This window comes from Euprymna scolopes, chromosome 44 (assembly GCF_053919585.1).
Source record: "Euprymna scolopes isolate OS-2025 chromosome 44, ASM5391958v1, whole genome shotgun sequence".
Taxonomy (NCBI): domain Eukaryota; kingdom Metazoa; phylum Mollusca; class Cephalopoda; order Sepiida; family Sepiolidae; genus Euprymna; species Euprymna scolopes.
Genome location: NC_136525.1, coordinates 22,432,355 through 22,457,354, shown reverse-complemented (window position 1 = coordinate 22,457,354; position 25,000 = coordinate 22,432,355). Strand labels below are relative to the sequence as shown.

At 31.1% G+C, this 25,000-nt stretch overlaps 1 protein-coding gene across 3 annotated transcripts in view; it reads left to right on the top strand.

The window, feature by feature from the left end:
• Window positions 1-25,000, top strand: part of LOC145268736 (choline transporter-like protein 2) — a 382,616-nt gene that overhangs the window by 104,170 nt on the left and 253,446 nt on the right. The window contains exon 1 of one of the 3 annotated variants that reach the window (XM_080124319.1): window positions 4,978-5,082. The exons of the other annotated variants lie outside the window; for them this stretch is intronic. Within the exon in view, the coding sequence (XP_079980445.1) occupies window positions 5,073-5,082 (10 nt within the window). The 5' untranslated portion in view covers window positions 4,978-5,072. Of the gene's footprint in view, window positions 1-4,977; window positions 5,083-25,000 lie in introns of those variants that run through there. 3 annotated transcript variants of the gene reach the window in all.

The window sequence follows — 25,000 nt, the reverse complement described above, 5'->3', positions numbered from 1 at the left end:
ATTTTATTTGAACCAATTCCAAAAATAATGCTTGAAAGTCTGTGTGAATTACTTTTAGTTTGATTATCCACCGAAAAAGAAAACAAAAACAAAAAACAAAAAGTTAGCGTCCAAGGGAAATAACTAAAAACTCAAATAACTTAAATCGGTTTATAAAAAAAAAATCGATGTTGGTAAAAATAAATTAAATTAAATATGTTCTCAATATAAATCAAATTTAAATAATAAACTTAAATAGAACACTTAAAACAATCCTCTCACTATAAACAATAACTAACACACCGCTATTTAATAAAATCGATTTCCCTTAAGGTAATATGCAAATGAGGTCATCTCTTAATCGTCTGTTTTACAAGAATAATACTATATATAGGAATGAATGAAGCATTAAAGTAATTCATGAAATAATAAGGTAATGGACGTTTTGTATATATTAATAAAATTGTGAACAAACAAACAAACAGACAGGAATACGAATTTATCTATACAGAGATATTTATATATATATATATAAATATATGTATGTATGAATGAAATAATAAGGTAATGGACGTTTTGTATATATTAATCAAATTGTGAACAAACAAACAAACAGACAGGAATACGAATTTATGTATACAGATATATATATATATATATATATATATATATATATATATATATGTGTGTGTGTGTGTGTGTGTGGTTAATATTAAATTTCGCCCCAGCCATATCTCGTTGATGTAAGTTTGTGTGTCTTGTTTGAAGGAATGCATGTGTGTGTGTGTGCGTGCGCGTGCTACTGATGAGTCATCGGTTATCAAAGTCAACAGTTACTTGAAGATAAGGAATCATCATCATCATCATCATTGGTTCAACATCTGTTTTACACGCTGATATGTGTGGATCGATTGTTAGAAATTTATTTTCGAACGAATCTACCTCTGGTCAAGTTTTCATTTACCCCACTTTCTCCCTCAAGTCCACCTTTATCACTCCTTCCCATGTTTCCTCTGGGGGTCAACTGTCAACTGTCAACTGACCCTGATTATGTTCTTACTTCCTGCTCATGATCAGCATGGCTGAATGCGGATGATGTTTACTTACAATCACTATTTATGGTAAATTAAATTGCTTAAAACTCCTTTTAAATATAAAGAATTTTGTAAAATGAAGGAACCTCCCTCTACCAGGCTAGAAAACTTCTTGTAATTGCAATTATTATCTTGTACATAGGCAAACAATGATTAAAAATAAAAGAGCGACTGTTATAAACTCGCTCAATATATGTTCCCTGACATATACTGGCATATATTCGGTGGGGTTTTAACAGTATGTTGTATATTTTTTATTTATAACTCATTTTGCCAAACTTACCGTGTTCAACAGAGAGTTCGGCGACATTTTTAATTTTCAAATACATCGGTAAACACTGTATGTTTTTCGAGCTGAATAAACATGTTTCATTAAATAAAAACACTAAAAAAATATCCAGTTGATAATATTTATTTGTTATATATATTTTTTTACAACATTTTCGTACCTCTGTTAATTGTAAAACAAACTCCGTTTCTTTTTGTCTATTTATTTATTTATTTATTTATTTATTTTCATTTTGGAGTGTCACTATAGCGGTGGAAATAAGCCGAAAATCTGTTCTTTGGTACCCCCCCCCCACCAAAAAAAAAAAAAAAAACTCTTCACGTTTCTGCTGAAAAGAAATTGTGGCGGGGTTACCAATAATCGGCATGATCCCTGGTTTTGAGAGAGGTCATTTCAGAGCGTCTTTGTGTTACCTAAGAACCACAGGAACATTTAATATGATTTGGGGAATAAAAGTTATAAAGGAGAGAGAGAGAGAGAGAGAGAGAGAGAGCATGCGTGTATAATGAAATGAAAATTCAACAAAACATCGAAATAATAGAAGGGAAGCAAGCGCCGCCTAAAACATAAACAAAGTTTTATGAATGAAAAATGGAGAAATGTGACAGTTTATAAGACAACGTTTGGCGCTAATACAGAATTGAGACGAGATATTGTAGCCGATAAATGGAGTTTTCAGATAAAAAAAAAAAATGATTTCAACTGATGTTTTTGTCAATTCTAATAAATTACAATGGCAGCTTCCATATTATGCAGTTGAAATTACCTGAATATTACTGAATTATTAAAAAAAAAAAACTTTAATCGTATTAGAAGGTGAAAAATTGCCGCCATCTATATAAATCGAAACGGAAAATTACATCCATTTTGAACTCTCCCGTGTCTTACGATTGTTTTAATCAAACTCTATTTTTTTATTTTCTTTAATAAATAATTTTCAACCTTATCAATTTTCGTAATTTTTTGATATAATCATCTTAAAAATACGAGGAATACATAGATACCATTGTTTCTATGTGAAATTCAGTTTTACGATTTCCGAAATTTCGTCCAAATAGTGTAGAAGCGCCAAACGTTTTTATATAAGAAATAAGAATATACAAAGTTATTTTCATGTTTAGTAAATGCCAGCTACCGGACATTTCGTAACCTTTATCCTCGAGTGGCCTTCGAACCTTGATAAGCGGTGATCCTCTCACTCTGGTAAAAAGAAAAAAAACATACACAATTTATGAAATTTATGGTGCTTGTTAAGCTAGAGTCGACAAATCGATGTTTTAAATATGTCGTTTTAAGCAGAAGCAATATTAAGTGCTTAATTGCCATGTCCAAAATAGTAATGTATCCAAAACTCACGAAAATCCATCGAGCAGAACAACTGCTGTTGTGTTTTTAGTAAAAAAAAAAAAAAAAATCATCGCTATAGAACTAAATATTGCACGCCATGAAGTTGAACAAGTAATCAAAAATATTCGTCCCGAGTTATGTCCGCTGTGTGTGAACTTTCACTATCTACTTTATAACGTAAAAAAAATGCAATTTTACCTGTTTGGGTAAAAAAAAAAGTTGAGTGAATAGTCAATATGTTTATAATGTATTGGACAGTGGGGCATTGTGGATGTGTGTGCGTTTACCTTTGTTTTTGAATGCGTATAATGTAGATACGCGCAAGTGATGACAGGCTGGATACACGTAGCAGTATCAGAATTTTTGTAGGAATTTTTGACACCCCTAACACGAAACTGCGAATACAATATAAAAATCTCGTAATTTCTCTGTTAAAAGTGGGTTATTTATTTTCTTTATGGATTATACTTCCAAAATAAACTATTACAGTTGTTTTAAAAGTAATAGAAATATTTTTTTTTTTTAAAAAACAGTAATGAATTTTCCGAACTCAATATTTTTCAATTTTTAAACTTTAAAAATCTATCAAAATTTTTCTATTGATTCTATTTTTACGATATTTTCAGGGTCAATGTGAAATTTTATGTTCTTTCCAATAAACCGAATATAATATTTTAGACAAACGTTTTTTTTTTTAAATTCACGCCCCCCAAGTGTCACCCATTTTGAAATGTCTATTAAAAAGTAAATAATTAATTTAGTTTGAATAGTTTTATATATCACAAATTGAAGAGAAAAGGTCAGTAAATAATATATTCAAATTTAAAACAAAAAAAAAAACGCTTTTTTAGAAATTTACCTGTAAAGTCCGAAGTTTAAAACCTTTTTTTTTTTAAAAAAACACATTGTTTTTTTTTTTGTTTTTTGTTTTTTAATAAAACCTTGGTCCTTGCTCCTTTAATTGAAAAAATAATTAGGGCTTGAATTACATTTTTCGAGGAGTTATAAGCTTGGAAAGATGGGGTGGAATTATTCACTATTTTCACGAAATTTCTGAGTGATTGAGTTTTTTCGCCATGCCATCTTGGTTTCCGTTCACAGAATAAACTTAGCGAGTCTATCTTAGCTCTATCGTTATTTTCGTGGCAAACTGCTCAATTGAGCTTCTATTTATGTCCCCTCTAGAACATTCACAACAGACACTCGTCTAACTATAACAACTGCCAACAATTTCCCTTATTATCTATCTGTACGTAAAACTAAAGATAAATTCCATTAGCAGAGTTTAATTCCTAGAACTGCCTGTCTGTGGAACACGATACCTCGGGGTTGCTTCCCAGTGTACTATAACATAGCTGTTTTCAAGTCTAACGTGAACAAGTTCTTAAATAAACAAACACTACTCAAGTGTTACCATTACCAATAATCACAGTGTTGCCTCACCAGCTACAGGACACTTCATAACCTTTATCCTCGAGTGGCCTTCGAGCCTTGATAAGCGGTGATCCTCTCACTCTGGTAAAAAGAAAAAAACATACACACAATTTATAAAATTTATGGTGCTTGTTAAGCTAAAGTCGACAAATCGATTTTTTTAATATGTCCTTTTAAGCAAAATCAATATTAAGTGCTTAATTGTCATGTCCAAAATAGTAATGTATCCAAAACTCACGAAAAATCATCGTGTAGAACAGCTGCTATTGTGTTTTTAGTAAAAAAAAAAAAAGAAAAAAAAAAGTTAATCGCTATAGAAACAAACATTGCACGCCATGAACAAGTAATAAAAAATATTCGTTCCGAGTTATGTCCCCAGTGTGTGAACTTTCACTATCTACTTTATAACATCTAAAAAAACATTCAATTTTACCCAATTTTTACTTTTAAGTATAAATAATTTTCTACTCGATAACTTTTCTTAATTTAAAATTTTTTTTGGATATATTACTTTGTTCGACATGACAATTCAGTAAGTAATGTTGTTTTTAATTTTAAACGACATATATATTTTTTTTAATCCATTTGTTGACTCCATCTTTACAAGCACCAAATTTATATTAAAAATAAATGAGTTTAATAAGGAGCGTGCTCTAGGTGCGCATTTCTTTCACGAAGGCTTCGTAAAGTATTTTACACTGTTTTTAAACAGTTTGTTTGTAAACTATTGTATTTATCTAGGCAACCAAATCAGAAATTCATGCTCTAAATATGTTATACGAAGGCGAGACATGTCCCGACTTGCCCATCATTTTAAACTTCGGCCAAACTAAAATAAGCCCATACCTGAAATTATCTCAATGTGTGCGTCAGGTTGAACAGAAAAACACTTTAACGGGATTGTTGGCATATTATAGATTTAACTCGTCATGAAAAAAAGTAAGTTTATTTTTAGTGTTTTTTTCCTCTCCTACAGTATTTAAAATAGAAATACGTAAAAATCTGTATGATATATACATACTTGTGATGAAACGAAATTATCATATTCCAAAAATCACGTAAATTGATCAAGTAGTTTTATTTTTTTAACTAGGTTTAACTTAAATACATTTAAATATGCTTTAATCCATGCAGATTTCGTATTTATAATTACAGAGCATATTCTCTCTCTCTCTCTCTCTCTCTCTCTCTATATATATATATATATATATATATATATATATATATATATATATATATATATATATATATATATATATATATATATATATATATATATATTGATTTCAAAAGTTTTAAAAAAATGAATTGGGCGCCATCAGCTAGATTTGAAACCTAAACATTTAGCGCTTCAGACGCATTCCATACAGTTTGAACTATCGACAGATGAATAAGAAAGATTTAAAATTAAACCACTTCCAGCTATGAATGGATTTGCGCATGCGCAAAAATAACAAAAATATGTACGCGTTATTCATCCATCCAAACAAAGATTTTACTTGTTATAAACCATCCTTGGTGTATGATTACTATTTCCTGTTAATTTCGGTGTTATTTGACCAGTAGTTTAAGAGTTTATCGGTTAAATATTTTCACATAGACGCACACATATATACACTACTGTTTTATTTATATATTTAGCAAATCAATTTTTATAAGTAACTAAAGAGCGGTAATCTTTTGAAAACAATCTAAAAAGGGGGGGGGCGATAACTCAATAAGTCCAACTTGCGAGATTGATGTTGTAATGTATACGAATTCCTATTAATTGCTTTAAAATAATTTTCTTCACAAAAGTACTTGACCAATTAATGTGATTTTTGGAATATGATATTTTCGTATTATTTGGATTCTTCGGACTACTGTTCTCATTGAGTGTCAGCGTCAGAATATTTCGGTCAATGTCACTTCCGGCTTTCTTAAAGTGTATCTTCTAACGCAGGAATGTTTCGATCGAACTCGGGAATTTGGACAGAATTTCGAACTGAACCCTTTATTTATTTCATTGGGTTAGTATGCTCTCGTTCTGTCATCCAAGGAGGACGCAAGGAGCCGTAGTCCAGTGGTTAGAGTACTTGGAAAAATCAATTTTTGAAATGATATTCTCCTGAGGGATGAAGCTTCGATTCTCAGTACGGGCGACTAAAAAATACAATCGCGAATTACTTCGGACCTCTATACAATTGTGAATGACGGAACGAGAGCATACTACCTTCATGGAATAAAGGTACTTGTACAGTTTAGTCAAGACATTAAAAAATGAAAATATCGGGAAAAGGTTATATTGTACGTATCCGTTTTGAACTGAAGATCTCCGAAAAAAAAATTTCACTTAATTTGATCGAGTATTTTTTTTTTTTTTTTTTTTTTTTTTTACAGCGGAAAAACACGTTTTTATGAGAGCGCGTTGAAGGCAGACATATTGGATTTGTATTAAATTTTTGTTCGGAGTTTAGAACACGTCACGGGGGAGATAACTCCAGCTACAGCGCTGACTTTCCCTCCCCATCTTTAATACTAGCTTTTCTTACTAAAAATCGTTTTTATGACTGATTTCTATAGCAATCACGTCGCTTTAGCGACTAATGTTGCTACTGTGCGAGCCTTTTCTAGTCTCGCACAAAAACACACATTCATATTTCAAGCTATGTCATATACATACGCGCAAACAAACATACGCGCCCACGTCCACACACGTACACATATTCACGTTCGCGTACATACACTCACATTCACGTATATATACACACACGCTAACGTATACACATGTACTCACACACGCGCACACGAACGCACACATGGACGACATCACTTCCGCTTTCTAAGGAAATATACACATGCGCAAAAGACACTCCGGAAACGAGTATAAAACAAAGAGCAATAACCGGTTTCTTTCTTTTAGGACCAGCTCTCGACCAGAGAGGTTGGACTAACCAGCCGCCTCCTTTTCGGGAGGCGCACGCTCACGCGCGTTCACGTCCCCTGTGACTATGTATGGGGCACGAGCTAACAGACCGTATGTACGTATTCTCACTCTTTCTCTCTCTATCTACTACTGGTCCCTGAGAACACCTTCGTGTAGCTGACTGCTAACTGATGTCAACTCTCTATCCACTTTTTTGTCTACACGCTGGACTATCATTTCAATTTTCACTACAACATTTATTTCTCTTCCCACGCGCGAACAAACGATAGTGACCCGAATTTGAGATGAACACACATTTCCTTTTCTTGCTACAACACCAGTCCCGCAACGAACATTGGTTACACACGCGCGAACATAAACACATGTTATAACTAAAACGTTCATTCTTTCAACAGCAAATAAACGACGTTTATCTTATCCATCAATTCGTTTCATTATTTTCTTGTGGCGAGCTAGGGTATTATATCCTGGTCCGCAACACTACCAATTCACTAGGCGTGTCAGAATTTTTTGAGAATTTTTGACACCCTTAACTGCGAATAAAATATACAAAACTCGTAATTTCTTTTTTTTAAAGCAGCCATTTTTTCTATGTAATGAAATGAATTGGATCTTACGAGTTATATTTTTTCAATTGAAAAAATCTATCAAAATTTTTCTATTGGTTCAATTTTTAAGATATTTTCAGGTTTAATGTGAAATTGCATGCTCTTTCCAATAAACCGAATATAATATTCTAGACAAACGTTTTTTTTTAATTCACCCCCCCCCATTTTAAAATGTTTATTAAAAAGTGAATAATTAAATTTCTCACCTAAGGTTTATATATCACAAATTGAAGATAAAAGATCAATAAATAAAATGATCTAATTCAAAACAAAAACAAATGAGTAGTTATGTGCAAATTTACCTGTAAAGTCAAAAGTTTAAAATCTTTTTTTTTTTAAAAACACGTTGATTTTTTTTTTAAGTTAACCCCCACTTATTGAAAATATTGTCCTGTAAAAATTGGACACCTATATTAATTTTTTTCTATTTCATTCAATGTTGTTGTTTTTTTAATTTTTGAAAAAAAAAAATCATTGCATAAAGAAGAAATAAAATATTTTAAATCAAAAACTCCTGTAATTCTTTAAGAGAATAAAAAATGGAAACTTTGTCGGCGGTTTTTTTTTTTTTTTAAGTAAACTTTGATGAGTGAAATGTGATCATTTTTCACATACGGTGACCCATACTTGACTAATTTGATTGTTGACTACTGTCAACAATCAAATTAGTCAAGTGTCAGAAATTCAAAGGGGAGATAAGACAGATATCAGCACTTCAAATTTTGTTCCTTTATATAGTTAATAGCGGGAAATATATTTGGTCTAATGTGTTGTTTTTACGTTTTTGAAATAATTAATCATGGCGCTTTTCAGCCTCCGTATTTGTCAACTGGAAGAAAGGGAGGTAACTCCGCTCTGTGACCAAATGTTATTAAATTTGAAAATCGTGGTCTTTTCGGATGCTTGCGTAAAAAATTATTTTATTTAAAAATTATATGTAATATAAAATATAAATATGGACAAATTCTTATAAATGAAGAATGGAAGCACCCATTGATTAGTAGTTTTATAGGTAAGTGATTTTTTGGAATTTTTATATATTTATCATAATTGGAGTAAGTTAAAATTCGTTGAATTTCTTTAAATCTTTTTTTAAAGAAAACCGACTTAAAAAAAAGTATTGCATATTTTTCTATTAAACCTTTTATTATTTTAAAATTCAATCTTTGCTCCTTTTATTGAAAAAAAAATAGGGTTTATATTACATTTTTCAAGTAGTTATAACCTTCGAAAGATAGTGAGTCTAATTATTCAGATTTTTATTACTCATTTTTAATGGCGATATCTGACACTGCTACCAATTCACTGCTTTCGTGAAAAGAGAAGTAACAAGTGAAACAGAGAGAATGAAAGAATAAAAAGGAAGATAATTGGGGGATTTTATTGAAAGCAGACGAGTGCCGTACATTGTTATTATATATGTGTATGTTATGTTCATGGAGGCAAAAAAAATAAGACTGAAATTCAACAAAGAACAAGTGAATTTACTAGAAGCCTAGAAAAATCATGGATTACAATAGAAAAATGCGAGCATGAAAATAACATGGTTAAGCTTAAACATGGAAAAGTTAAGAACTAGTTGTTAAAACTGGAAAAGAAAAGGACAAGATATTCTAGTAAAATTATACAATCAATTCTTAATGCTGCAATATTTTAAGTTACAAATTTGTTATATTTTTTTACTAGAATATCTTGTCCTTTTCTTTTCCAATTTTAACAACTAGTCCTTTACTTTCCCATGTTTAAACTTAACCATATTACTTTTCATGCTCGCATTTTTCTATTGTAATTAATAATATTTTACGAATAAGATTATGTAAGGTTTATATAAGATAAACAAAGCATAAATACGAAACATTGGAAATATTGTTAAGTCACGATTAATTCAAATATGGCGCTATATATGCACTTAGTAGGTAAGGGTAGTAGGTAAGGGTGAAAATAACGGAAAAAAACGAACCTTTATACGTCTTAAAAGAAGCTTATCATAATTACTTCTTTAGTTTACGCCTAAATTTTGATTGTGTTTGAAAGATAACAGACCAGAGTTAATATCAAAAAGAAAAAAATGTGGGTTTGTATTACTGTACACATAGATTCGAAAAAGTTGTTAAAAAACAAATATATAACAAATAAATGTTATCAAAGGCAAGATAAGTTACTTTTCTGCCAAACTGGATATATTTTTTGTGTTTTTATTCAATGTAACATATTTATTCAGCTCGAAAAAATACAGTGTTTACCGATGTATTCGAAAATTCAAGATGACGTCTCACACCCTCTTTAACACCGTAAGTATGGAAAAATGTGTTATAAATAAAAAAAACTATACAAAATACTATTAAAAACCCGCCGATTATATGTCAACCTATGTCACAGTAACATATATTGAGCGAGTTTTTAACAGTATTTTATCCGGTTTTTTATTTATAACATCTTTTCCCACACTTACCGTGTTAAAGAGAGAATAATACGCCATCTTGAATGTTCCAATACATCGGTAAACACTGTATGGTTTTCGAGCTGAATAAACATGTTACATTGGATAAAAACACGAAAAATATATCCAGTTTGGTAGAAAAGTAACTTATCTTGCCTTTGATAACATTTATTTGTTCTATATTTGTGTTTTGACAACTTTTTCGAATCTATATGTACAGTAATACAAACCCAAAAATGTATATTTACGTGTTTAAAAAAAATTACAGGGAAAAATGTTGAAAAAAAAAGCAAAACATTTTGTTCCAATTTCAAGTCTGAATAAACTAACTTTAAAAATTTCCGAAAAAATAATTATCAGTTTTCTGAAACTATTTCAACGAAATTAGTAAATTAAACTCATAAGATACCGAAGTAAAAAAAAAAATGCATATACTTTTGATAAACAAACGAATACATAGAAAACCAAAAACCAATTTACGGCACGAAAAAGAAGAAGAAAAAACACACACTTGTTGAAAATGTAAACACGGAAGGAGCTGATTTTCACGAAATTACGAATCACGATAATTAATTTAATTATTTCATTTTTATTGTAATAAAACAGGAAAAGTTTATTTAATTAGAATATTTATGAAAGTACACAAGTAAGAATTTCTTTTTCTCTGAAGATTTTTCTACAGATGTGATAAGGTGAGTAGGAGGACCAAAATTTTTTTTTTCAACGTTGTGCATCCGCAGGTAAACAGATGAAACTTAACCTCAATTTTACCCATTTTTAAAATTATTTTTGTGCGTGTATTCCTGATATCCAATATTTACATTTTTTTTTTTTTTTTGCAAGATTATAGAGAAAAATTCGGCACTTGTACAGTTTAATCAAGGCATTAAAAATGAAAATATCGAGAGAAAAAAAGGTTATATTGTACGTATTAGTTTTGGACTGAAGATCCACGAAAAAAGTTTCACTTAATTTGATCGAGTAGTTTTTTTGTTTTTTTGGGGTTTTTTACAGTGGAAAAAACACGTTTTAATGACAGCGCGTTGAAGGTAGACATCTTTGAATTTTTTAACACGCCACGGGGAGATAACTCAATGTAAAGCGCCGACATCCCCTCCCTATCTTTAATACTAGCTTTTCTTCCTAAAAATAGAACCTTTTGCTCGGTATAATAACGAATTGTTTTTTCGCTGTAAAAAAAAAATGAAAAAATAAAAAAATTTTTAAAAAATACTTGATGAAATTAAGTGAATTTTTTTTTCGGAGAACTTCATTCCATAGCGGATACGTACAATTGAAACTTTTTTCAATATTTTCATTTTTTAATGTGTTGATTAAACTGTACAAGTACCAAAAATTCTTACGCTGATGTTCATGCGTGCAAGGAAAATGCAAAATTTACGCTAAAAATGGTACCTTATAAATAACAAAATATTTTTGTAATTTTCTTTTTGTTACAATATTGAATAAATGCTTAATTCAATTATATCGTTAGTTCGAGGCAAGTAATTTTTCTTCGAATTGTAACGATATTATTAGCACAGACTTTGAGGACTTTTTCGTAATGTTCCTGAAAAAATAAAAGTTTTTTTTTTTCAGTCTATGATGCTTTATTTCCATAAAAAATTAAATTCGTGCATTTTTAGTATTGTTACGGATTTGTTTCTAGTCTAGGGGTATCGGAACACCGCAAACATATCAATGAAAAATAAAAGAGTAGAAAAAAAAGATAATTTGAAAAGAAAAACAAATTTTTATTAACAAAGAAAAAGTGAAACAAAGTCAAAAATAGTAAAGAAAAGCGAAGGTATAATAAGCTGTTTATAATCTATAGTGTAAGGGAAGTAACTCTGTTTTCTAGTTATTTACCTTTTAATAAAAGTAAATGTTTTTATAGTAATGTTTGCTTTTTATCTTTAGACATAAATGCTTTTTGGTCAAATATAATTCAGAAAAAATCGATATTTACCAGTTATTGATGAAAGAAATCTTTCTCTGTATCTTGTTTGGTTCGTCGACTCGAGTTTTCTTGTGTTTTCCTTCGGTTGGAGTTATAATTGGTGGTCACCTCTCATTGCGTCCCAACGTCATGTTATAACTGAGTTAAAAATAACGATCGTTCACTATTTATAGCTACTGCTAGAGAAGGTTCGGGAACAAACGGTTTAGAATGTTTTTTGTTCCATGTTATGAAAATCTCCAGAGACGCTAAAAAACGTTTTACATTCAAATCTTTGAGTGATACTTTTGATATTATTTTATATAATCTTTTATTGTTATTTCGTTTTAATTAAGTAATTTATTATTTTTCTTATTATTACAGTCTTATTATTGACAGTATTTAAAACTATAACTTTAGTAAATACGTTTTTTGTTTACACAAAATAATTTTTAAGTGAAGAGAGGGGTCGATATGCTGATACATTTTGGGCATCGGCCATTCATTTTGCACGTATCTAGTATTTAGTCTTCTTTTGTGATCTGAATTTAAGTAGGTTTCAATATATTCTATAATAGGAAGACATTTTTTCCTTATGATTTTTAAAAATTCCCATTTCTTTTTACCAGCATTTATCTGTTTTAATTCAAGAAAGAAAACTGTGTATTTTTCCAAGAATCTTGTCTCAGAAGATTTGTTTGGTGAATTTCTACAATCCAATGAAACACGTGTAAGACACAACATATCAACAATGTAAACATGAAATAAATACATCTGTGGCTTTCGAATGTTTACTATCGATATATTTGCTCTGAAAGTGTAAATTCATTTTCATTGAGGTTAGTTAATTGTAGTTATTTAGAAAAACTTTATTGAATATATACATTATAAGTATATATTTTTACAAATATAAGAAATTGGATTCGAATATTGAGCTTTTTCATCTGATTAGGATTGTTCTATGATATTAATATTTATATTTGCTTTAAGTTTACAGAATTATTTAATTTGTAGACTTGGTAAAATTTTTTTAGTAATAATAATAATAATAATAATAATAATAATAATAATAATAATGATAATTATATATATATATATATGTATGTATATATATATATATATATATATATATATATATATATATATATATATATATATATATATATAGCTTCATGGCCAGGTTCGAATCCACCGGCCAGTAGTAATCGTGTCACCTTGTACTGATGATTCCTGAAAAGGATGAAACACTAGTGTCTGTAGGTATTAAAAAGTATTATTGTAATAATTATGTAAGCCCTTTAAGAAACTCGGTTCTAATTGTTGAGCACTTGAAAGTTGAAATAGAAAGTCGGTCACCTAAGCTCGCATGCATAGATTATGATGTTATGATCATTAGATCACTATGGCTGGGCGTTACGACATTTAAAAAATAAATGTTAAAATTTCAACGATATTTCTAGCGGTTGAGATTTGCCGTGAGGTTTGTTCAGTAAATTTTTACGATGAGCCAGCGTATTATAAACACTTCAACTTCTCCATGTTAAGAACGGCTTTCGGAATAAGCACTCCCAACCTCGAGAAGCGTTCTTAACATGGGGTGGTTGGGGATGTTTATACTACGCGAGGGCAGGTCGTAAAAAATATCGTTTGTTCATTGTTAATTGAGTCAGAGATGGCTTCCTAGCCAGGTTGGAACCTCCCGACCGAGAGTAATCATCTGTCGTTGTAAGCAACGAGGCAATTCGTTGCAACTCCTGTTGATCAAGAAAAGGCGTGAAGGATTCACCACGTAAGGTAAGGGTTTCATTGTTTTTTTCGTTCGTTCTACGTCGAGTTCTGGTTTAACCCGTTGAGTTGAAGAAACGCCTCCCCCTCCCCCTTTTAGTCGGTTAAAATCCGACACTATTTCATTTCATCGTCTAGGTGTGTCAGAAATTTCGGGAAAAATATTGAATAATTCCACCCCCTCTTTCTAAGCTTATAACTCCTCGAAAAATGTAATTCAAGCCCTATTTTTTTTTTTCAATTAAAGGAGCAAGGACCAAGGTTTCATTAAAAAAAAAAAAAAGAAAAAACAAACAACGTGGTTTAAAAAAAAAAGGTTTTAAACTTCGAACTTTACAGGTAAATTTCTAAAAAAACACTACTTTTTTTTTTTTGTTTTAAATTTGAATATTGACCTTTTCTCTTCAATTTGTGATATATAACACTTTGGTGAGTAAATTAATTATTTACTTTTTAATAGACACTTGAAAATGGGGGGGGGCTTGATTAAATAAAAACCGTTTGTCTAAAATATTATATTCGGCTTATTGGAAAGAGCATAAAATTTCACATTGACCCTGAAAATATCGTAAAAATAAAATCAATAGAAAAATTTTGATAGATTTTTAAAGTTTAAAAATTGAAAAATATTGAGTTCGTAAAATTCATTACTGTTTTAAAAAATATATATATTTCTATTACTTTTAAAACAACTTTAATAGTTTATTTTGGAAGTATAATCCATAAAGAAAATAAACAACCCACTTTTAAAAGAGAAATTACGAGTTTTTTTTATATTTTATTCGCAGTTTGTGTTAGGGGTGTCAAAAATCCCTACAAAAATTCTGATACACCTATTCATCGTCACTGCCGATGCCGTCTATTGTTTTCGCCGCCGGCTACATCTTAAATACATAAATACTTGCTCTTGGTTTTTGTACCTTTTAAATTACATCCAAATATTGAATACTTGGTACAATTGATTATATTTTTTTCAGAAACAGGTGATAAACCTCAGTCTTTTATTTTTAATGATAACAAATGATCACACAACTACATTGTTTTATTATTCCTTCAAAATGTTTATAATCGTCAGTATTTTATTTTAGTGTTAACAGATTCAGCCGCCAGCACTAACAGAAACTACCTACCTATCTAGATATCTTTTTTATACTTATTTTGGTAGTAGCGAGGATGTGGAGAGGTGGGGGGATCAAAACAACAGTAGGCAGCCCGGGTGGAGAGTGTTGTAAAAAAATGGTAGTGGATAGATAGGCTCGAACCCGTAACGTGAAGGGGGAAAAGAAGGTGAAAAAAAAACCCTAACTGTTAGCTGATGCGTCCATCACAAAAGTGTTCGAATTAAGGGTAGTCAATCCAACGGACACGATGACTTACGAAAATGTTGACGAAAAAAACTACCCCTCCTTGTAGAAAACGGCCCAGTTGATGGTGAAGGAATTAATGTTTTTGGACAATGTTTTTGATATTTGTCGTCAGAGAGACCGAGCTTAAAAACGATACCGATTTTGTCACGTTTCGACGTGTCTGTCAGAAGTTTTTGCGATACATACAAACACACACACACACACACACACACACACACACACACACACACACACACATACACACCACACATACATACACACATTTTGCCTTTCATATATTAGACTAGCGGGGGTACCCGGCGTTGCTCGGGTGTGGAGAGATGATGTAGGGGGAGGGGCTATCAAAACAATAGTAAGCAGCCCGAGTGAAGAGAGATGTTACAAAAATGTGGTAGACGTAGAGGTGCCCGGGTGTGAAGTGGGGGGGGGGGGATCAAAACAAAAGTGGACGGCCCGGGTGGAGAGAGGTTTTTATAAAAAGAAGTGATAGTAGGCAGCCAGTTTTGCACTCGCTTTACTGCTTTTATTTCTCTTTTCTTTTTATCCAATGGTAAAAGAATGTTCATTTCTTCTTTGTTGTTCAAATAATCGGTTTAGCGTCATGTAAAGACTTTAGAAACAAAGTTTTTTCGTACAAGTAATTATTGTCGTTTCGAGATACGTCCGCTTCGTTCGTCGTATTGAATTCTACTGACCTATTGTTTTTACTTGTTGGACACCTCACGGTCCTTCGTCATCCCATACAAAAAAAAGGTCGACCAATCAAAATGCGTGGTTCTAGTGACATGCTGATGTACTTAAAATAACTCAGACACTGTCTAGACTGTCGAAGGGGTTGTGATGACGCTGTTATAAATATAACTCTCGTCGCAAAGTCCAGACTCGCATGGCGACGCCGTCGGAGTGGTGTTGAGTCGTCACACTACACTTCAAAAATAAATAAAAAAAGGTTAATTCTATACAGTTTTGGCCATCCGTAGCTAAAAATATGTTGAACGTCACTTCCGCCAAATGGCTTTGTAAACGAAAGGTGAATTTTGCCTATCACTGTATATCAGTTATCTCGCAACCTAAAAATAACGTATATATCTAAGGTAACCATGTGTGTGTTTTATATAAAATCAATCAAACAATAAAGAGAGTACAAATTTCCACTGACAACGCGGATATCAAAACAACACACGTTTTTATTTAGTGTCTAGGTTTTCTTTGTCATAATTTATTTGTGGCATATTTTTAAATGCCTTTACTTAAAACTACGCTTATCCGTATTTGAAATACAACATATCCGATAAAAAAAAAGTCAAATAGAAAGTATCCATTCCATCATGGCCGCCATAAAGGGGCACTTTGGATAGGAACAAAAATAAAAATTGCTGCAATCTAGAAGGATTTCTCCTCCACTGACTGAGGACAGAAAAGGTGAAGTATAGTATCAGAACAGATACTACACTTTGCTGGCGTCTCTCCACTGTGTTTTTAGCCTTCATTTTGGTCTTTTCCAGTACCTTGGGGTCAATTTTCTCGCTCTATATATCTCTCTGTTGTCTGTATATCTCAAAAGGATATATATATATATTGTAAAAATATATAAATATCGTTTGTTCCATTAGACATTCACCAAACCAAACTCTATGAATAAATATTTGGAGATATATAGAAATTAAAACATAAAAACTTTTACCAAAATTACTGGATTTGGCATTAAATAACTTGAAAGAGTTGATATACCGTAAAACAAAACAATGAAAAAAAAACTTCACTAAACCAAACATCATGAATATATAGAGAACTTCAAGCATAAAATTTTTTCTCAAAAATTAATGGCTTTGGTATTAAATAATCTGTAAAGGGTTGATATACCGTAAAACAAAACGGCCAAACCAAACACTATGAATAAATATTTAAAAATATAAAAAATTGAAGCATGAAAACTTTTTCAAAAATTATTGGATTCAGCATGAAATAACTCGAGAAGTTTTGATATACCATAAAATAAAACAACCAAGCCAAACACTATGAATGAATATTTAAAAATATAAAAAATTGAAGCATGAAAACGTTTTCAAAAATTATTCGATTCAGCATGAAATAACTCGAGAAGTTTTGATATACCATAAAATAAAACAACCAAGCCAAACACTATGAATAAATATTTAAAAATATAAAAAATTGAAGCATGAAAACGTTTTCAAAAATTATTCGATTCAGCATGAAATAACTCGAGAAGTTTTGATATACCATAAAATAAAACAACCAAGCCAAACACTATGAATAAATATTTAAAAATATAAAAAATTGAAGCATGAAAACGTTTTCAAAAATTATTGGATTCAGCATGAAATAACTCGAAAAGTTTTGATATACCATAAAATAAATCAACCAAGCCAAACACTGAATAAATATTTGAAGATATAAAGAACTTGAAGCATCAAACCTTTTACCAAAATGACTGGATTTAGCAGTAAATAATCTGAAAACGGTTGATATACCATAAAACAAAACAACAAGATATCAAACATCTCTATTATTAAATTCAAGAGAATTAAAACGTCTGGACAGAACTTATGGGACGACTGCATCTATATAACAATAGGATGTCCATTATTCATTCGAATTATTGTGAAGAACTCAAAGGCTAATCGAAAGTCAACAGGAATAAAACAATGAACTATCAAGGGAATGTTAGCAACCAATTAGAAAGAAAGAGACTTTTAGATCAATGAGGTAGCCATTTTTTTGTGTGTGTGGCTTTCATGTTCTAAGACTGCGCATTTATGCTAATGAACAAAGCTGCTGCATATGTTAGCGCAAATTGACCAATTTTGTCATCGGATTACCGACTTGCATTTTTCTTTTCTTCTTTTTTTTTTTTTTTTTTTTTGGTATTCTGAATAGTCTTTGAACATATCACACTGTCAACTGTTACGGAGAGATAATAGCTAATTGCCAATTTTGAATTTAGATGAACATAGTAGATTATTAATTGAGTTATGGCGTTTTATATCGTCGGATCAACAAGTATCCATTTTTGGTCCTCCCCCCCCCCCCTCGACAAGGAGGGTTGACGTGTAAATTCACCCGTGTCCGTTCGTCAGTTCGTGTGCCCCCATTTTTCTCAATAACTATGCCTTCGAATTTTTTTTTGCGCAAACATTAAACATGATATAAGTAAAAAAGTAACAGAACGAATTTTCCAGGAAAAATCTGGTTGCCCCCCCCCCCCTAGGGATGCCTGTCGGGTTAAAATGGCTTAAATTGACACTTTTGTGCATATTTAAAAAAAAAATGCGGACAGACGAACCGACAAACGGACAAGGGTGACTTTACAGGGCCACCCTCCTTTTGTCGGGGGGGGGGGGGAACAATTAAAAACTTACAGATGCTCAACTGGTATAAATACTATGAAAAAAAATATGGAAATGAATTACTATATGTTAAAAATAATGATTGATTCATATCTCTTATTGTGTGCTATCATAACTGTCCTTTGACATTTTTAGGAGAACTTATCTTAGATGGTAATTTTATAATTAACCTTATCTCTTTTTTATGACCTACATAGTTATTTTATAATTGACCTTATCTCTTCTCTATGACCTAGATATTAATTTTATAAATAATCTTATCTCTCTTTATGACCTAGATAGTAGTTCTACAAATGATCTTATCTCTCTCTATGACCTATATATTAATTTTATAAATGATCTTATTTCTCTCTATGACCTAGATAGTAGTTCTACAAATGATCTTATCTCTCTCTATGACCTAGATATTAATTTTATAAATAATCTTATCTCTCTTTATGACCTAGATATTAATTTTATAAAAAATCTAATCTCATTCTATGACCTAGATAGTAATTTTATAAATAATCTTATTTCTCTCTATGACCTAGATAGTAGTTCTACAAATGATCTTATCTCTCTCTATGACCTAGATATTAATTTTATAAATGATCTTATTTCTCTCTATGACCTAGATAGTAGTTCTACAAATGATCTTATCTCTCTCTATGACCTAGATATTAATTTTATAAATGATCTTATTTCTCTCTATGACCTAGATAGTAATTTTATAATTGACCTTATCTCTATGACCTAGATAGTAATTTTATAAATAACCTCATCTCTCTCTATGACCTAGATAGTAATTTTATAAATAACCTCATCTCTCTCTATGACCTAGATAGTAATTTTATAAATAACCTCATCTCTCTCTATGACCTAGATAGTAATTTTATAAATAACCTCATCTGTCTCTATGACCTAGATAGTAATTTTATAAATAACCTCATCTCTCTCTATGACCTTGATAGTAATTTATAATTGACCTTATCTCTTCTTTATGACCTAGATAGTAGTTTTATAAATAACCTTATCTATATCTATGACCTAGATAGTAATTTTATAATTGACCTTATCTCTCTCTATGAATAGTAATTAAAAAAAAACTTTATATCTTCTCTATGACTTAGATAGTAATTTTATATATGATCTCATCTATTTATGGAAATAGCTCCAGACAAGTGATGAGCCCACTTAATGTAAGGAGCTCTTAAGAACGAAAGATGATTATTGCAAAGACAGGCAATGCTTATTAGCTGTTGTTTGAAAAATCAATGTAGATGGAAGACAGTCAACAAGAAGAGAATTTCACAAACCTCCATTTCTTGGAAAGAAGCTACTGGGATAGGAAGCTTGATTACAATGAGGTATTAAAGCAGCGAATTAATGGAGACTACTAAATCAACTAGTAAAACGAGCTGGAACAAAGGAAGCAGAGAATATATCAGACAATTCTGAAGAATAGATGCCATAATAGTATTTTTTTTATTAAATTTTCACCCCAAACAAGGCACATTGCCACTTTGGTGTAGGGGGCTACTATCAGGGGTAACATCTACTTGGGTACTATGTGGGAATTTGGACAGAAAGATGTTTGTTCATGTTAAACTTTAACTTCTGCATGTCAGTACAGTTGGGGAAGCAGGGACCTGGAATGGAATTCCAAAGTCTAGCGGTTCTGGGGAAGAAACTACTGGAGTAGAAATATCTTTTACATCTAGGGATCTCTACTGTGTGGGGGTGAGATTTAGCTGCCTGTCGGGTTTGTAGAGGGTGTTTACGTCGTAGGGGCTTGCAGTTCGTCAGAGCATTCTCCATTAAAATACTTGTAGAACAGGCAGAGGGATGCAACATTTCGTCGACGGGACAGAGGCTGGAGCATAGATGCCAGTTAAGGGCCTATCAGATTGGCGACTCTCTTTTGAACCTTGTCTAGAAAGGAATGAGGTTAGCACGTCTGTGAGAGAAGGGTGGGAGCCAATCAAATTACAGATACGTTTCTGCAGTTTATCAAGAACCCTCAAATAAGACAGAAATTCACCGGCTGAAATGTGACAATAATAATCGATTTGTTGGCTCAGTCAAAAATAATATATCTCACAAATCAGAAGAAATGATAAGTGCCATTATCCCTTTCCAATATTTATAAAGTGTCAATATTTCCTCGTCTCACAGTGGAATTTAAACGTTCATTTCGTCTTCTATGATAGACATAAACAACGGGAAAAATGGGCGCATGCATTTGTATATGTCCACGAAACGCTTTTTACATTGGGCTTCTCACGTTGATTGGATTCCACGAGAAGTTTTCACATACTTCCCAGATCATAATATCTCGCATTCACAAACGGATATCCTTTCTTTCCTTTTTCTTTTCTTTTTTTATTGAGTTAAACAAAATTCCCACCGCGCCGTCGTCTCTAGTGTTTGTTTGTCTTTTTTGTATAAATAAAGCAAAACTATTCAAACGCAACTGCCTGGCCTTCGGGCCGGGTAGTATCTGTTTTGTAATTGGTCCTTGGTCAATGTAGGGGAAACCTTTCATACTGAGAAAATTATTATTTATTTGGATATTGCCAAAGTGCCCCCTTTTTGGGGGAGCTGGTTTCCCCCCCACATGAAAAACAACCTTGTGTCTAATTTGCTTTCGTAGGAGGTTTAAAAGTAACGCCATTTCTGCAAGTCATCTTTTGTTTTTGATTGACTACGTTAAATTTGAATACTTTAGACTTCCGGTCACGTCATGGAGTAGCGGTAAGACGTCAGATTTACTTTCAATTTCTTTTTCGCCTTTGCATCACAGGTCCGAGCCTGCCTACTAACACTTTTTTTTTTTTTTTGCTCAACACACACCTCCAAACACCCGAGCAAGGCCGGGTATTCAGGCTGGTTATACAATAAAAGAATGATAGTTTTCTAATCATGTGTATGCTATAAAAGTCGTAAGGTTAACTAATTTACATATTACTTTGCAAAAGGACATCTTGTTGATTAACTATTTGTTTTTATTGTTTTCAATTTTTTTTAGTTTAATATCACACATAATTCTTTTTACGGAACTTTATTATATCGTGGATAAATGCTTAGCAGTTTTTGGTTAAAACAATCTTTCATCTTTTTTTATGTGATTTTTACTTTTAAGTATACTTCCTTGATTTTCAACAATTTGCGATCTACTTATAACATGTAAATTAAAAACAAAGGCCTCCCCATACAAACACAACATACAAAACACCATGGTCAAAAACAAAAAGAAAAAAAAGAACAAATAAGTGGGAGCAGGAGTTAATTTTTTAATTATCTTGGCAACGTTAGGACACACATCCCATTAGTTCCTTATGAAATTTACCAAACTTTTATGTAGGGCAATAATTATCTGAAAAAAAATCTTTCTGCATTACCAAATATCATATTCTTCGCACATCTGGCTGACACAATTCTATTTTCCAAAAAACGAAAAACAAAAAGGGGAGACAAAATTCTTTAAATTGTTGTAACAAATTTTAACCACAGCCAAACTTGAACTTTAATATTATGAAATATTCAAGTATTAATTTGTAGAAAGTGTTATTATTATTATTATTATTATTATTATTATTATTATTATTATTATTATTATTATTTGCACTTTGTATATGTTTATACAATATATTGTAGTAATTTCAAAAGTAAAAACAAAATATGCGACATTGGCGCCAATCAGCTAGAATAAAAACCAAAACGTTTCGCACTCCAGCTTTATTTGTTACCATATGAGCTAAGGAAAAGTTTTACATGCTAAGTTTTAAGTCTGTAGACCAAAAAAATTAAAACTGGCAGAACAGTTTGGTAGAGACCGTTCCTGATACAGACAGACGGACAATGTCACTTTATATATATATATATATATATATATATATATATATATATATATATATATATATAATGGACCAAGACGACTACGGAACTTTCCTACACAGATTCAACCGAGAAACAAGAAAGACAATTAGAAAAATTCAAAAACTACAAAGAAAGCTTCTTAAGCAAGAACACTCCGTGCTATTTAACAATATTTGTCTGAATACTTGCTGCCTAAATACACAATATATATATATATATATATATATATATATATATATATATATATATATATATATATATATATTGTGTATTTATATATATATATATATATATATATATATATATATATATATATATATATATATATATATATATATATATATATATACACCCAAATTTTCTGGTCTTGATGGAGAGGAGACTAAAACTTGCTGCTATGGTTTCAAATGATCTGAAATAACAGCAAGGGGAGACTTGATTCCAAATATTTCTCACGTGTTATATCTCCCCTTTTTTGGAAATAGAATACGATTATATCAAATAATCCTTATACACTGTGAAATTTACTTATGTATGATAACTAAAGAGAGGAGATATAACATATGAGAAATATTTGGATCAAGTCTCCTCTTGCTGTTATTTCAGATCATTTGAAATCATAGCAGCAAGTTTTAGTCCCTCCTCCATCAATGCCAGAGGTTTTTGTGAAATATCAGATATTTTGTAATTTATATGCAAAACTAGAAAAACGAATGACTATGATTGAAACATTTTATGGCTGTAAAAAGTGACCAAAAAGCTCTGTATGATGGATGATCCGCTTAATGTGCGACATTAAGGGCAAATGTCACATAGCCCACTACAATTCAAATACAGGTCATTAACTTTCCAACGAGCCTTCATTTGTTAAGTTCTGATCAGTAGTTGTTGAGATCTGGAACTTGTAAAATTGCCAAAAAAAAAGGTGGTATACCTCTCTCACTCTCTCTCTCTCTCTCTCTCTCTCTCTCTCTATATATATATATATATATATATATATATATATATATATTTATATATATATATATATATATATATATATAGAGAGAGAGAGAGAGAGAGAGAGAGAGAGAGAGAAAAAGAGAGGGAGAGAGAGAGAGAGAAATAAAATCCAGAGGAAGTCTCGAAATAAAAACGAAACGTTGATGAACACATAATACGGTTTGTTCCTTTTTATTTCTCTATTTTGTCGGAATACTATTTCCATTATTTTCATCATATATATATATATATATATATATATATATATATATATATATATATATATATATATATATATATTCCATAGCAGAATATATTGATGTTGGCATTCTATGGATGTTTAACAGAAATGGAGACGCCTTAATATTATTGTACCTATTTACAATGCCTCCCCACGGGACAGAGTTAGACACTAGGGTCGTTTTTTAACGTGGAGAAAAGGTACAAAAATAAAAATTGTCTCAGTCGTGAAGGATTTCTCCTCCACTGAAAGAGAACGAGAAATGGAAGTGCGGCATCTGAAGAACAGATTGTAGCTCTTTTGTTGAAACTGCAAAAGTATTTATCTAAGCTAGCAGAGACGCCCGGCATAACCCGGTCATAAAATACGCTTAAATATGATATTTTAATTTATGCAGATTTCGTATATATTATCATAGAATCAATTTTCTGTCGATTCTTATATATTATAAAGTTGTGATTTCAAAAATTAAAAAAATATATCCATATGACTTGGATGCGTCTGCTTGAATCCAAACCGAAACCAAAACTTATGAAGAAAAAAAAAAAGAATATATATATATATATATATATATATATATATATATATATATATATATATATATATATATATATATATATAACTTGAGTTCCTTCAACTATAATCGAAACCGAAAACAAAACTTATGAAGAATTCTTGATAAAATTATTTATTACAAGAAATGGAAAGTCATAACAATTAAATGACAGTCACTCGAAAGAAAAAAGACGTAAGCTTGAAACACAAAATAACACACACACTATCGTATTAATATACAAATTTTATATTTTTGTTTACATTTTTTATGAAACTAATAACCAAGAGAACTCACTTCATTTTGCAGAGTATCAATTCTATGCTTAGTGAAAAACAATGTCTTTAATCTAATAAATAAAAGGCTATATTCTGTGTCTCTCTGTCTTCTATTTTCAAACTTTATCTCCCCCGAAAGTAAAAGTCGCAGGGCGGCCATAGAGGTCTCAAATGATTGGATTTTTTACGGACCATTCTTTTATGGGTCTTTAACTGGTTAAAATTGTTTTTAAGGGATCAAAATTGGGTCAAAATTGAAGAATTGTTAAACATTTTGTACATTCATCTTAGTTTATTTTTAATTTTGAATCAGTTCATATGCGTGTCACTTTGATACATTGGGAACGTCACAAGCTTTGAATGCTACAGTTTTGCTTTCAGTTTCGATTCTAGCTGACGGCACCCAAAATACATATTTTTTTACTTTTGAAATCGTGACTATAATAATATATACGAAATCTGGACAAATTACAGTATCATATTTAAGCGTATTTTACGACTGGGCAAAATCGG